Here is a 17025-nt window from a genome sequence, read left to right on the forward strand (position 1 = left end):
TATACATTTTAGTTAATACATTTAAATGACAGTTGGTCAATTTAAGGCAGTCGGTTTCTGCAAGTGTAATTAGTTAACTTGAATTAGAATTTAGTGCATTTTTACAGAAACAAACTAGATTACAGTAAAGAACTGTACAATTAACAGTATTTTACTGGCAACAGTGTTGCCAGTAGTTTACTGTAAAAAAACCCGGTAAGGTCTAACAGTGCAGACGACTAGAAAATATTCACAAAATATTTGTTAATGTCAACAGCGTTTCTCAGAAATCGCTTACTGCAAGTCATTTCAACTCTTCTTTTTTTATTCAATCTTTCCTAGTTGGACAGTAGTTTTTTGTATAACTTAAAAACTGGAATTGGTTAAATTATTAAAGGTTAAAGTAATGGAAAAAACATGTTGTCATAACTTATTGATCATATAATTTTTCTTATAGTAAAGCACCTACCTGAATTGGTTGTAAAAATGAAAACGAACAAAAACATTATATAGTAATTTATTCTAAACTTACCAGCAGCTTTACGTTGAGGCAGAATGTTCTCCCTCGTCTGAGAGCTTCCTTAGTTTTCTTCTGTGGCTTTTTCTGCTGTGGTCTTTAGTCCCTAGTTTTAGATCAGTGACATCTGCAAATAGAGTGAGAGAGAGAGTGAGGGAACAAAGAGTTTGGTACTAACAGGATGTGAGCCCAGTAAATTGGATGTGTTTTAAAACTGCCTGGGATCTTCTCATTGGTTATTTGTAGATATATCCATCGTCATTCAGTTATTTCAATGTACTGTACTGCTAAATTACTTTCTTCACCTTCCCTATATTTGCTTACACCTTCTTGACCTGCTCAACTCTTGCATTGCAATGATCTCAAGGAAAGTCCCTCAAAGCCCTTACCAAAGCAATTTTTTTTCCTCTGTAGGAGTTAATAATTACAGTAGGCAGGTGGCTTTTCCCCTAAAATATTAAAGTGATCATCTGCTTAATAATTGCCGAAAAAAAAAAATACAAATTTCAGTTTATTTTCTGATCTGAATACCATAAAGCATTCATAGTGGTTTATAATATGAATAGGTTTTACCCAGCAACAAATGTCTCCTGGAGACTAAACCCTGAATCTTTAACCACTGGTAAACACCACATGATAAACTGTTCATTTGTTTTACAGAATGAAAAATTAAAGGACATTTGCATCACCCATTTCATTTACATATTTGCTTAAGTACTTTAAAATGTGTATATTGTAGGCTATGTTTATTATGCTATAATGTTGGTATCCTGTATTATACTTTTTTACAGTGAATATATTCTAGATTCTGTACATCTTGTACATCTTTTACATCTCGTGACTGTGATGTTGCCAGACCACACACCCATTTTAACTCACTTTTACACTGATTTGAAAACTCCAGCTACAGATCCATCAATGTTCAGATGCATGCAAATAAACATCCCGATCCTTTTACTTGTTCTTACCACTGACTTGGCCACGGTAATTTGATTAAAAATGTAATTTCGTTCTTTGACCCGTCACATTTAGCTCTGTGTTGACATTGAAAACTGCTGGTTTATGTACGCCAGGTGTGTTTTTCTGTATTTGCATATCTCTGTGGCCAACTAGTTTTGCGCGCTACAACTGATTTAAAACTAAGCATAAGGCAGAGATGCTTCAGTAAAGTCCCACAAAGTGCACTCGACACAATTATCGTAAATACGAGTTGGAATAACCCTTCAGGCTGATTCAAGACCCCTCCGCTTTCGCGTCGGGGTCCTGTTCAGCCTGTCGGGGTTGTTATTCGCTATAACGACCGCCTCTCTATACATTATCCCTTACGTATTATACGCATCGGAGATTAGCATTTATTTGACTTAAACACTGGAATCGTCAGTAACCTATCTGATCTAAGCAATGTTTAAATGGTTGCCAAAAAATGGAGCGCTACATTTTATTCAAAACATGTCATGTGTTGACTAAATATGTTCAGTACATTTTGGTTTTAAGAGTTCCCTAAGAAATAGACAAAAATGAACCCTGCGTCCTCCATGATTCATATTCTTTCCGACAACAAAGCACTTGAACGCGAGACTCGTAATTACGACTTCAGAAGTGGGAAGTTAATGTTATCGCATTGGACTAAAATATACTGACTTTTTACAAACAAAGTATAAATACTTCCCAAAATGTTTGGGATATTTTTTTCCCACCTTGTTACACTTGTGGTGTTCCCAGTCAAAAATGACCGTCCAACAAAAAATAGCTTACAAATCTCTCGTTATGCTATCACCAAATGATTTTTGATTTTTATCAGCTTATTTTCTTCCAATTAAGGTTTTGTGTTTATTTTTCAAACTGACTGATTGTAAGCTTCATGATCTGAGCTTATATTGGTCAAAAATGGCCATTGTTTAGTGTTCAGGACCGTGTTCATAATGTTCATGTTCACATATTTACATGTGTGCTTGCAAAGATAAAGGCCTCTGACTATTTGGAGTAGTACAAGCTTTCTTTTTCACAGAGATGAACTTTATCCTCAGATCCATGAGGCTTTGCGTCGCGTTGTGTCTAACAACGCCCTTCAGCCGTGACTTATTCAGCCTCTCACACATTATTGCTTACATAGAGACTGTTTAGCTGTGTGTGATATCATTTCCTTTCCATCTTGTTTGTCTCCCAGAGGTTAGCTTACGTTCAAACAGTGCAGGTGACACCGGAGGAGTTTCCCAGAAGACCTTTCCAAAAATAAGCTCTGAATCAACAGCTTACACAATTAATGAATGTCAACAAGTTTTAATCCACCTTTCAGCCTGCTCATAAAGATGCTAAATGAATCCTTTAAGAGGAACCAAAGGAGGAGACAATGTAGTTGGCAACCGGTTGTTTTGACCTAATGTAACCCAACACCCTGAGACTCCACCAGAAATGTCATCCCTCTCACTCTGGCGCAGTTTCTCTAGGTTTTTTTCTTCTTCTTTCTTTCAGATTTGACCTTTACTTTTCTTTTGGTATGAATGCGTCAATTCAAGGACTGCGTTACCCAGGTGAAATGCAGTCTACGCAGTCAAGGCCATCTTTGTACACTGTATGACATGCGATACATTCAGTTAATTCATTAAAGTCCCTTGACAAACTTTTCTAATGCTTTTTTTTTTAGGTTGGCTATAAGAAATATAATAGGATATACCCAGCTAACAACAATATGTTTGAGAATTTTCTGCTAACATACAGTACTCTGAACATTCAAAACACTTTACAAACATTATGGAAACATTACTTTTGAATGTTCTCTGAACTGAAGCAAGCAGTAAGTAATAATGTTTAAATTCACCATGAAATAAAGTTGGACAATTCTTATTTTTTTATGGAATATTGCAATATTTATTATGAATGATTTCTCTGCGCACATCATTCATTTTAAATTAATTTGCCCCTCATAATCTTTAATCAAAATAACTTCCCCTCCCTCTTACAGCTCTTCTCTGATGACGTGTTTACAGGCACGAGGGCGGAGCAACCTGTCACTCACATGAGATCAACCAATAGCAAACCACAACCAGCCAATCAATTCCCCATGGGCAAAATCAAGTCCCACCCTACATTTATTCTTGTTTGAGAAGCTGTTTCATTCGGATAAACGTCACACTATAGGGAAGAAAAGACTATCACAACTTCCGTTTCATGACGACTTTACAAAACGTTAGATAGATCAAAATGTCCAACTTAAATGTTTCCATGTTTTTGTGCTAAGAACATAAGCCAAAGTTCTGAGAATGTTCCCTAGCTAGCCTGTAGAAGTACAAGTAGGGCACTACTGCTTTTTTGTGGTCACTCTATATCAGCACTTTTTTATTATTTATTATTATTTATAACCTAATATAATACTAGACCTGTAAAACCTGTACGCTTCATTCACTCATTTGTTTTATCCTTGAAGCTCTGCATTCATCTTTTTCCCTTTCAGGACAGTTTAGTTCTCGTTCTGCAAACATTAACTTCTCAACAGATAGAGTGACTAATCTGCTTGAACATTAACTGTGTTTTGAAGATATAGGCTACCTGACCCCTCCTAAACGCTGCATTCATCCTAAACGTACTGACCTTTGGATTATAATTACTTTAACGTGAGCTAGACATACTTCCTATCAAACATCACACACCTGTTTTAATACAAGTGTAGGAGGTCAATCACAACATGATCCCTTGATAAACAGCAGTACGGGAGCGATTAAAGCATCTGAGATGATATGTAGTGATAAGATATACAATACTGTAGGAAACATATAAACATAAACATAAATTAGAAAGTTGAAGCCATGTACCATGTAAGTAACCATGTGTCTTACAGTATAATGATCTACTATCTAATGTACCCATGCTTAACTAAACACACTATCCTAATAACAAGTGCATCACTTGAACATGAGTCTGACGCACAGAAATGTATTCATTCAAAACCTCTTTTTCAGAATCAAATAATCAGCTGAGGAACAGTGTGCACTCAGATTCAGAATTGGGCATCTTTATTTGTTGGCTTTTAAAATCTCTGATCGCCTATTTCAAAGATTATTTTTAACATCTGAGGGTGGCTTTCTTAGACTTTACATCCTCTAAAAGGTTTTATCCCATCCTTTACCCTTGCTTAGAGAAAGACATCTACTTGGAGAACAACATTTGCACAAATTTAAAGTTGCTAATGTTTTTACAATAGGCTACATACAACCGTGTATAAGTAGGCTACTTAATGCCTACGAGATAGATAGATAGATAGATAGATAGATAGATAGATAGATAGATAGATAGATAGATAGATAGATAGATAGATAGATAGATAGATAGATAGATAGATAGATAGATAGATAGATAGATAGACAGACAGACAGACAGACTGTTTCTTTTCAAGTTCAACATCTCATCATGGTTGGAAATCGCCGTCGCAAAGATGTTTTCTTGAAATGGTTTCTTTCCAGACTGGGTCTATTTATTTATTTATTTTTAAAACAACCCACCAAACTATCATGCCTATTAGCCGCGAAGAGGATGGATATGAACAGAAAACTAACCACAGCAGCCTCATAAAAGGATGTCTTACCTCTGTGGAGTGGAGATGCAGAAGCGCGCACCTGCGCTAAGATCATCAAAAACACTCGCGCAGCTCACGAGACTGAACGAAACTAGTGAGCTCACTTGATTGGCCACACCCACATGATGACGAAACATGACGCGATGAAGTGTACAGGTGCGCTTCTTCTAATGAGCTTTTCTTTCTTGCTTGTTATTTATGCTTTAACTTCAGGGATTATAAAGACGACGACTAGCATTGCCACTACCCTAACAAATAACACAAAAATAGAGATAACACATTTTTTTTTAGATCGTTTTTTTTTTTTTTAGAGGTCGTCTGGCAACACTGAATAAATAAATACAAATCTACAAAAAAATGAAACATTTAAAATGTCTTTTTTTGTAGAAATATGCTTAAACATGGAAAATCCATTATCATCAAACCACTATTTACAACATTAACTCTGTGTGCATCAATGTCAGTTTCAGCAAAACAGTAAAAATTATAGTTAGAAAAGTCTGATTTATTAAAAACATCACAGTAAATCTTATAAGATCAGAGTCTGTTGATTGTCTTCAGAGAGAATCCAAGACATAAGCACATGAAGTTAGTGATCCCAGCCAAAACATGGATGATTGGAGGATTCAGATCTTCTCAGTCATAAAGGTCCCTGAAAGTCAGATTCCTGTTAAAGCGTAAACATATCATAATTAACTGAATATAACAACCAGTTGTTCATTTACTTAAACCTAGAATGACAAATCTGCCACTGGAGCGCACCTGTCAGGGTAGTGGGACATAAGCAGTGGGTCAGGTGTGCCGTGATGAGAGCGTTCTGGAGACCATGATCTTTGAGGACTCAGAGACCGATGGCGGCAAGTGGACGAGGAGCGCATGGTGGAGGAGAGGACGGGAGAAACAGCTGAGAGACCCTGCCTGCGCAGCTCCTGTACTGCCCGCTCCCTGATAGAGAGAGAGAGAGAGGAACATATGGACATTCAAATCCTAAGTCATCATTGTTCAAACCACAAAGAAATAAATATATTCAATACTGGAACTGGAAAAACATGAGGATGAGTAAATACAGAATTTTCACAATCCCTTTATAGAGGTCCTATTATGCTTTAGTGTGTAATGTTTGCTGTGTGAGCATGAAAAAGGTCTGCAAAGTTACAAAGCACAAAGTCGCTTCAAAGGGAGTTATTCCCTATATCAGTGCGTACTGTTCCTGAACTCCCTGAAACGCCTCCATTGTAGTTTTGAGTTTTCTTCCGAGAACATACATGTCACTGTATTCCTCATTTAAATAATTCCTGCCAAAAGCATACGCAAAAAAGGTGGCGAAGCCTGGTTGAGTTGCAAAGTGTGCTGAAACTCGTAGCTATGGTAAGGAGCGTGACATCTCAAAATCACAAACATGCTCAAAATGGTAGACCAATCACAACACACTGATCCAGCCGCCCAATCAGAGCACAAAGTGCTTTTCAGAAGGAGGAGCTTCATAGAGACAGGAACTAAACAGAGCGTTACCAGGTGGCCAATGTTTCAGAAAAAACTGAAGCTTCCCCGGGTGCCGCCATTGATTAGCAGACCCTCACCTGCTGTTAGCATTCCATTCATTTTGGCGTCACTTTGACAGCGAATAACTTTACATCTGAGGCGTTTAAAGACTCCATTTGTCCATTATTTATTTCTAAAGAAACACGAAAATGTATAAAAGGCTCCATTACCTTGTATCTTACGTTATGGCCCCGTAGAAGCAGTTTTTTGTAAAAATAGGCTAACGATTGCGTCATAACCACGCGACTCTCTGTCGCACAGTAGAGAGATTACCGTATGGACAGGAGGAGAAGCTCGCGGGCAATCGGGAGGACGTGGAGGCAAAATGACAAAATAATTAAGCAGAATACTTAGCAAAAGTTGCTACTGCTCCTACTCACACTCTCCATCTCTGCAAGTTTCGTAAGGGAATGATTCAGATTTCTCTTGGCACAGCTACTAGAAGACAGACGAGTTGCTCACGTCACATCTACATCGTCAAGCTCAGTTTGAGTCTGCGCAGTACGCTCGACCATCAGGAAGTGAGTGTTTCTATTGACTTCACTTTTCTCCGTTGAATCCAATGGGGTCGCTGTGTCCATTTCTTATACTGTCTATGAGCGTTACTGACAGACTGAGAAGAGAGGTGCTGCAACAATGTCAAATAGCTGTCTCATCTGAACCGAAAGATGATTCACATGGAGGAAGATCTGCGTCAGGCCCAGACTGAGCGCACACAGTGAAAGATAATCTGTTGTTTTAACATTCAAGCATGATCAAGACTTTGTAAAAGGGATACAATAGGTCCCCTTTAGGTGTGCGTCTCACCTTTCAAAGCGCTCAGTAGACAGATGTCTCTTCGTCATCTCGAGATCTGCCTCCAGCTGAGCGGATCGTGTCCTCAGCTGAGCCATTTCCCTACTCTGAGAACTCCTAGAGACAGCAAAAAAGTGGACATGAAGACAGAGAGAAAGACAAGAAACAGCTGCTGTGCCCCATGAAATGCCGTATGTGCACTCACGCTTTGCTGTCAGCCATGCTGAGTTTGTCCTTGAGAATTTGTATATCTGTCTGTCTTTCCTGAAAGGTGAGCTGCCTCTGTAACCCCATTTCACGCGAGGACACCAGCAGGCTCTCCAAAGTCTGAACCGACAGACGTTCACCGGTCAGCTGCTTCTGTAACAGCTCCGCCTCAGAGCGGCTTGACTCCAGCTCACGCTGCACCTGTGTGGATGAGAACATTTACATGATTTACATCTCACTTCAATTTCAGTTTGTCCCTGTTTTGTTTCCCACAGGCAATTTTGTCGAACCAAGCCGGGGAAACATAACTTTAACTTTTCTGAACGCTGAATAACATTTGTTCTAATCCTGCTTTTGTTACAGTTGTTGGCCTGACATCAAGTAGGTAGTATCGTTTTACTGACAGACTGATATAAACCAATCTGAGCACTCACATTCTCTTTGCCTGCATCCAGTTTGACGCAGAGCTCTCGTGTTTTTTCTAGGTCAGTCTGCATCTGAGTGCGCTCAGTCTGGGCCTGACGCAGATCTTCCTCCATGTGAATCATCTTTCGGTTCAGCTGAGACAGCTGACTATTACAGCTCCGCTCTGCACTCAGTGCCTGGACACGGCAACAAATCACAATTTTTGAGAGATTGAGGTGACTAAAGCCACGTGCACACTAGCAAACTGAAGAGCATTAGCGACAGACAAATGATGTGGGCAGAGGTGTAAAGTCCAGGTTCAGAAAGTAAAAGTCCTCCTCAGTATTTTGTTTCAATCACCTGGATTTGCTAATTAGCACAGTTTTTCAGCCAGGAGATATTAGTGAAATGGCTGGAATAAATATATGGCAGGACTGGACTTTACACCTCTGGCTATGGGTTTGCAATGATCTGAGACTTCAAAAAGCTTCAGTCTTGTAGTGTGCATGTCGGTTGAGTTGAGAATCTCCTGCATATTAAAGGGATAGTTCACCCAAAAATGAATTATCCTTTTAACCACCAACATCATGATGACCAAGTGACCTGTTGCAAGCTGCTCTCCAGGCTATCTGCTCTTTCTTTGAGTCGAAGTATCTCCAAGTTAGAGTTGTGAAGCTCAAGACGGAGTTCGATGACAGTGGTTTCAGCATGCCGGGCCTGTGCCTCCCAGCTTTCCAGCTGAAGAGACGCTTTCCTTCGAGACTCTTGCAGTTCCCTGCACTCGCGCTCCTTAAGGGCAGAAAACAAGAACAAACAAAACAGATTATAACTATGCCAATGACAACACAATACTCAAATTCACCTTTAGCCATAGAACATGCTTGTCATCCATTTAGCTTTTTAGTTTGAGGGACTTTACCTTAGCAGACAAAAGATCTTCAGTGCGTGAAATGTCAGAAACGTGATCTTGCACTTTTCTCTGCAAGTCTTCTAATTCCTCATTAGCTTCATCCAGCTTGAGCTGTAGAGTCTGAAAGAAAGAAAGAAAGAAAGAAAGAAAGAAAGAAAGAAAGAAAGAAAGAAAGAAAGAAAGAAAGAAAGAAAGAAAGAAAGAAAGAAAGAAAGAAAGAAAGAAAGAAAGAAAGAAAGAAAGTTGGATGTCTTGTTACCTCATTTATTGGAATGCCCTTGAGCAAAAGTTTGGTACCTGATTTTCCAGATGTGCTTTGTCAAGGTCATCCTTCAGCTGATCGTTCTCTTGCGACGTGGCATGTTTGACTTTCATCACTGCACCCATTTCTTTTTCAGAGTCTGACAACTTCCTCCTCAGAACATCCAGCTCTCTTTCTCTGCCAGCTGCGGTCTCCTTCAGAGATCTGCGGACAGGAAGTCACATCGTTATCCTCATTTTTCCATAGTCATTCATATATGTGACCCTGGACCACAAAACCAGTCACATGGGTCAATTTTTCGAAATTGAGATTTATACATCATCTGAAAGCTGAATACATAAGCTTTCCATTGATTTATGGTGTGTTAGGATAGAACAATATTTGGCCGAGATACAACTATTTGAAAATCTGGAATCTGAGGGTGCAAAAAATCGAAACATTGAGAAAATCGCCTTTAAAGTTGACCATTAATGTTCGCAATTGTGCTGCATTCACTCAAATAAATAAATGTTTGATATATTAACGGTAGGAAATGTACAAAATATCTTCATGGAACATGATCTTAATATCCTTATGATTTTTGGCATAAAAGAAAAATCTATAATATTGACCCATGCAATGTATTGTTGGCTGACTGGTTTTGTGATCCAGGGTCACATATCATCATAATCATACATCTTTTCCTATACTAATATATCACATAAGCATACACTCATATACCCAGATATCCACAGAGGAAACAACACTATGGTTCAAAAGTTTGGAGTCAGTAAGATCTTTTTTCCCCCTTTTGAAAGGAATTAATTAGCAAGGATGCATTAAATTGCATTAAAGACATTTATAATTCTATAAAATATTTATATTTTAAATATTAAGCAGCACAATGGTTTTCAACATTGGTAATAAAAAGAAAGGAGATATGATCATGTGACACTGCTGGAGTAATGATGCTGAAAATTCAGCTTTGAATCACATTACATTTTCAAATATATTAAAATGGAAAAAAAAATATTGTAATAATATTTCACAATATTACTGTTTTACTGTGTTTTTCATCAAATAAACAAAAGCCTTGGTGAGCATAAGAGACTTATTAAAAAAAAGTTAATCTTACCAACCCCAAACATTTGAATGTACTGTATATAAAGGAGAAACTACACAAAAACATTCTAGGAAATGATACATTTTGTACCCAGGTGACTATGTAAGGGATAATGTACAGCCACTGGTCATTATCGCAAAATAAACCCTGACAGGGTGAAGCTTTGCATGATATTAAAGTAGCATTGGTATGTTGCCATGGACAATGGCATGTCAAATATTTAGCATCAGTAACCACTCAATGTTGAAACTGACCAATCAGAATCAAGTATTCCAGAGAGCTGCGTAATAATAAGCATGCGCCACAGTCAAGAACAGCTATGGCTATAGACTATAGTCTAATTATGATACAGTAGCATTAAGCTTATACCTGGATGGTGAACATAACACACTGTGAAATGAAAAGAAAATAATAAAGTAAGCAAGCTTATGTTATACAGAACTTTGGCATCATTTTAATCATTATGGTCTCAAAATCAATACACATGACTGTCTCCTAATCTGTGAAAATGAACAGAACTTACATTAGAGCTGTCTCAAGATCCTCGGTTCTCAGCTTCAAACTCCTAATGGTTTTCTCCTGCAAATAAATAACAATATCAACAAACGTACTAACTAACTGGAAAGCAAGCAACCTAAAACCAACCAAAAATCTGTGAGTTTAACTTCTGTATGTGTAAGTAGGATGGTACCTTGTCATCTATCTGGTCATTTGCTGTGCTGAGCAGATCTGATTTTTTCTCCAGCTGTTCCTGCAGTGTGTCTCTGTGCTGGTCCAGCTCTGAGATTGTACCTCTCAGTGTGTTCACTTCCTCCCGCAGAGCGGTCACCTGCCTCAGGAGAGAGTCTGAAACACACAGTGACACACATACACTCTTTAAACACGGACATTACTGCAAGTATCCAACTGATTAATTCAATAAATTCATCCAAAAACAGGATACACCACCATTAAAAAGTGTGGAGTCAGTGAGATTTCTTAAAGTTTTTGAAAGAGTCTCTTCTGCTCACCAAGACTGCATTTATTTCATTACAAATACAGTAAAAACTGTAATATTGTGAAATATTATTACAACTTAAAAGAACTGTTTTCTATGTGAATATATTATAAAATGTCATTTATTCCTGTGATCAAAGCATCATTACTCCAGTCTTCAGTGTCACATGATCCTTCAGAAATCATTCTAATATGATGATTTGATGCTCAAGTAACATTTCTTATAACTGTATCAATGTTTAAAAAACAAAAAGTTTTGCTGATTAATATTTTTTGTAAAAATGGTTGTTAAACTTTAGTTAAACTTTTAAAACATTTATTTGAAACAGAAATATTTTGTCACATTATAAATGTTTTTACTGTCACTTTTGATCAATTTAATCCAACCTATCTAGATAGATCTAACCAGTCTACCTATATACTGATAAATAAATGCAACTGTCTAATAAAAGCACAGATTAAATGTATTGTTTGGTTTTCTCACTGTTCTTCTCATCCAGTATTTGATTTCTCTCCTGAGCGTTTTGTAGATCTCCAATCCTGCTGGTCAGTCTCCGCTGATTCTCACTCAGAGAACTTTCCACCTGAGTATTTTCCAGTCTGATACACACACACACACACACACACACACACACACACACACACACACACACACACACACACACACACACACACAAATTAATTAATATTCAAAGTACTAAACTAACAAAACCGGCTTTAAATCTACTTTCTACGGACACATCTACGCTAGTTGTTTTTGATTGTACCTGAGGCTGCTGCACTCATTTCTGAAGTGGCTGAGTTCGTCCTCACTGGCACTGAGTTTTCGCCCCAGCGTGTGAACTTCCTCCTCCAGACCCATCATGGTCTCCCTCATCTGTGCTTGCCTGCTTCTCTGTTCCCCCCGCTCCTGCTCCAGCTGGGACACACAGAACAATGACACCAGTCCTTAACAATAATTGTCTATGACAATAACTACACTTTATACTATAGTATAGTATAGTATAGTATAGTGTAGTGTAGTGTAGTGTAGTGTAGTTTAGCGTAGCGTAGCGTAGCGTAGCGTAGCTTAGCTTAGCTTAGCTTAGCGTAGTGTAGCGTAGTATAGTTTAACGTAGTGTAGTGTAGCTTAGCGTAGTTTCGAGTAGTTTCGCGTAGTGTAGCGTAGTGTAGTTTAGTGTAGTGTAGTGTAGTTAAGTGTAGCATAGCGTAGCTTAGTGTAGTGTAGTGTAGTGTAGCGTAGTGTAGTTTAGTGTAGTGTAGTGTAGTTTCGTGTAGCGTAGCGTAGCGTAGTTTAGTGTAGCGTAGCGTAGCGTAGCGTAGTTTAGCGTAGCGTAGCGTAGTGTAGCGTACTGTAGTTTAGTGTAGTGTAGTGTAGTGTAGTTTAGTGTAGCGTAGCGTAGTTTAGTGTAGCGTAGTGTAGCGTAGCGTAGCGTAGTTTAGCGTAGCGTAGCGTAGTGTAGCGTACTGTAGTTTAGTGTAGTGTAGTGTAGTGTAGTTTAGTGTAGCGTAGCGTAGTTTAGTGTAGTGTAGTGTAGCGTAGCGTAGTTTAGCGTAGCGTAGCGTAGTGTAGCGTACTGTAGCGTAGTGTAGTTTAGTGTAGTGTAACGTAGTGTAGTTTAGTGTAGTGTAGTGTAGTTTAGTGTAGTTTAGTGTAGCGTAGCGTAGTTTAGTGTAGTGTAGCGTAGTGTAGTTTAGCGTAGTGTAGCATAGTTTAGTGTAGTGTAGTGTTGTGTAGTATAGTATAATATAGTGAAACAGTATAGGACTGTGCAGTATGGTACAATATGTTATACTATGATACTTTTTGATATTGTGTAGTATGGTATAGCCCAGAGGAAAATTATATTGCTTAGAGCTTTCATAATGCACATAATGCACGTAGTTTTGAATTCAAGTATACATTTTCTCAATATTATTCCTAAATTGTCTTAGAAATAAAGAAATAAACAGAGAAACAAATGAGACAACTGTTGTTAGACAGAAAGGGTAAAAGTTTACAATTAGGTCCAATTAGTTAACATTAACTAAAAAGTAAACACATTAGTTACAGAATTTTATCTTAGTTGACGTTAATAAAAGTTAATAAAAATACAACTGTTCATTGTTAGTTCAAGTTAACTCGGGTCTATTATTAGCATTAGTTAACATGAACTAACAATGAAAACATGTTAATTTACTAATACTTTAGTCAAATCAAAAGTTATTTAATGGAATTTAATATTATTTAATGGACTTGACCAAACAAGAACTAACAATTAATAGTTGTATTATTATTAACTAACATTAACATTGTAACAAATGTATTGTTCATTGTTAGTTATTGCATTATTAATGTCACCTAATGAAACCTTATTGTAAAGTGTTACCAATAACACTATACAACTTTTGGTTTTAAGTACGAATTAACAAATGTAAAACTTAACATTAACTAAGATTAGAAGTATTTGTCATTGTTAGTTCGTGCCAATTAATGTAGTTATCTAATATTAACAAATGGAATCTTATTTTAAGTGTCATAACAGAAAGAATAAACAATGTGGATAGCAGTTCATACATATAGTTTGGTTTTGATCAAATTTTATGCAAATGTTGAGTTCAAATCTGAGTTCAGTTCAAAAACAGATCCCACTAGGCTTAAATAGGTCTCCATTTAATCATATTGCTGTCTGAAAGAAACAATTGAGATCTGATAGGTGATTTTGCTTTCCTCTGAACTATAGTAAGTACATTATGTCGAATTAACACAGAGCTCTTACTGTGAGTACAGCAGCCTGCAGGTCCTCCACCCTCTGCTCCAGGTGAGCTCTCTCGCTGATGGCTGTCTCCTGAGAGATCTGAGGACACGTGCAGTTCAAAGGGAACACACATACACTCAGCAGGCTAAAAAAAGAACACCTCTCTCCTGGTATTATCCCCAGTGAGATGACTCAATTTATTACTGTACTCTAGTGCGTAAGTGATTTTCCTTTAGTGCTCCTAAATAACATCTTCATTAGGAGGATGTGCATGAATGTGATGCAGGCTGCTGGAGATCATACCTTGAGTCTCTCTCTCAGGCTGTCTCTCTCCGTGGTCATGCGGTTGAGGTCCGTTGTGGCCTCGTCCCGTTCGGCCTCCACTCGCTTCAGGATGCTCTGAGGGGTCACGCTGCTCTTGGGCCCTCGCGCTGCCTTTGACTTCATCACCTCCCGCCGTAGAGCTGCTATCTCCTCTTGAGCCTGCAGGGGGAGTTAGGGCACATTGTTTAGTGGGATCATGAGATACTGGATGTATAACTGGGGAGTGCTTTCTTTCTGTGTTAGAAAGAATATTATGAGTGAAAATATGTTGTTTCCATTTTTTTTTTTTTTTTTTTTTTATTGTATATTGTCATTGTAGTGAAGTCAAATTGTTAAAATATACTGTATACATGGCAAATAATATCCCCAATATTACAACTATACATATAAAGTGTATTTATATTATATATATTATATATTTTTTATAATAATTTAATCCAACTAAATTTGATGCATATGCAAAAAATATTGCTCTAAAATATTGTGAATATAATATAAAATATAAATGAATATTTTTTTAATAATTTAATATTATAAATAATATAAAATTAAAGAATTGTTTGTACAGTATATTGTTATTGTAGTAAAGCCAAAACAAATGATCATAATATTATCTGGCATATATATATATATACATATACACTGTAAAAATCTATCTATAAATCTATCTATCTATATCTATATCTATCTATCTATCTATCTATCTATCTATCTATCTATCTATCTATCTATCTATCTATCTATCTATCTATCTATCTATCTATCTATATATATATATATATATATATTAGGGCTGTCTAACGATTAATCGCGATAAATCACATCCAAAATAAAAGTTTGTTTTTACATAATACATGTGTGTGTACGGTGTATAATTATTTTCTATAAAATAAAAATAATTATAAAATAATTATACTCCGTACACAGACATAAATTATGTAAACACAAACTTTTATTTTGGATGCGATTAATCGCGATTAATCGTTTGACAGCCCTAATATATAAATATATATATATATATATTTACTGTATATTGTCACTGTAGTCAAGCCAAAACAAATTATCAAAATATTATCTGTCAAGTAATACTACTATTATACTGTATGATATACTGTATATATATATATATATATATATATGTGTGTGTGTGTGTGTGTCTATATATCTATATCTATATATATATATATATATACATACAGTATATATATATAAATATTGTAATCAGTATAAATTAAATAATTGTTTTTGCTGTATATTTTCATTGTAGTGAAGCCAAAACAAATGATTAAAATATTATAATACTAATAATGACTATATGCTAATAAATATATAATAAATATACTGAAAAAATAATAACATTATTTAAAATCGTTTACTGTCTATACCTCAGTGACATAAGTTAAAGTTAAAGTTAGAAACATAGTTACATAGTTTAAATAAGTTAAACATCAGCCACTAAGAATCATCTATGTGGTTTTCGTTGTTTTATACTATGTGTGTGTGTGTGTGTGTGTGTGTGTCTGTGTGTGTGTGTGTGTGTGTGTGTGTGTCATGCCCAATTTGAGCACATCAACCTGATTCAAGAATTCTGGGAAGTTTGGTGTTGTGTACCTGCTGGTAGTGCATTCTGGTCTTGTCCCGTTCGGCTGTGAGCACTTTAATATTGGCCTGGATCTCTGAGAGATGCCGCTCATTTTTCTCCAACATGTTTTGCAGTTCATCTCTTTCCCGCAACACCCTCATCAGCTCTGAATCATACGTGCCACCCTTTAAAGGAGAGAGAGAGAGTTCCTTTTCGCATTAAAAGAAACTAATCACTAATATTACTGCAGTGATGGATTATTAGTACTTTAACAGGTGAGTGTCTGGTGGGACTGCGATGGGTAGATGCCCCTTTGACGGGGCTGGTGGAGCGACGGGCCCTCAGCATCTTTCCCAGTGCCTCGGCCTCCTTAGCTGGATCAGAAGATTGAGAAACAAAGAATTTATATTCCAGCTGTTCAAGTAGTGAGGAACAGGATAGGTGCATTTGGAGACCATTCATTTAAAACATTAGTCTTTCATGGCTGGCCTAAAGCAACATCTCAACATCATGTTCTTAGTTCACTTCAGGCTCTCTGGTCCAGTTTGACTATTGCGCCACCTGCTGGGACTACAATGTTACTACAACCTATAAACATCAAAATTCCAATACAACCGAAGTAAAAATAGCATACAGGGAGAATCCTATGCCTCACAAATGATTTTCAGTAAATTTAATGTTTTACCAGTCATTCATTTATGCTCAAGTTTGGTTCCTGGCTGTGTATGAAGACATTTTATTGAATTAATACTTCACAAAGAAACACACACATTTCGATGGAGATTGAAAACTATTACATCTCAATAGAGCATCTCTAAATTGACTTGTTTATACAAAATAATCTTATTCGGACTTACTAAAAGCAAGTTTTCTCAAGCAAAATTGATCAAATTAAACCACAACGACGTTGGCATGGCAACTGAGATACTACGGCTGCACGTCACTGAAAATGCGTCTCGTGCAACAATAAAACATAAGTATGGTGTATTTTAGTATTTTAATATTTACTGATAATAGTTGCAAACAACAACATGCACTAAAAGTAGTATGTTTTGCATTGACAGCAATGTTATACTGGCACACAAATCATTCACAC

The 17025-nt window shown here is 36.9% G+C and overlaps 1 protein-coding gene across 1 annotated transcript; it reads right to left on the reverse strand.

The window, feature by feature from the left end:
• Positions 1–5558: 5558 nt before the first annotated feature.
• tsga10 (testis specific, 10) lies at positions 5559–16277 on the reverse strand (the record flags this gene model as incomplete). Its single annotated transcript, XM_081360914.1, has 17 exons — positions 5559–5733; positions 5829–6011; positions 7416–7520; positions 7609–7811; positions 8045–8212; positions 8619–8804; positions 8935–9045; positions 9223–9391; positions 10659–10679; positions 10813–10868; positions 10981–11135; positions 11770–11885; positions 12053–12204; positions 14045–14122; positions 14327–14506; positions 15959–16114; positions 16197–16277. The coding sequence occupies 17 exons, from the start codon at positions 16275–16277 to the stop codon at positions 5703–5705; spliced, it is 2151 nt and encodes a 716-aa protein (XP_081217040.1). The 3' UTR covers positions 5559–5702.
• Between the last annotated feature and the right edge of the window lie 748 nt (positions 16278–17025).

The sequence above is a fragment of the Scardinius erythrophthalmus genome, assembly GCF_964197995.2.
Source record: "Scardinius erythrophthalmus genome assembly, chromosome: 3".
In the NCBI taxonomy this organism is placed as follows: domain Eukaryota; kingdom Metazoa; phylum Chordata; class Actinopteri; order Cypriniformes; family Leuciscidae; genus Scardinius; species Scardinius erythrophthalmus.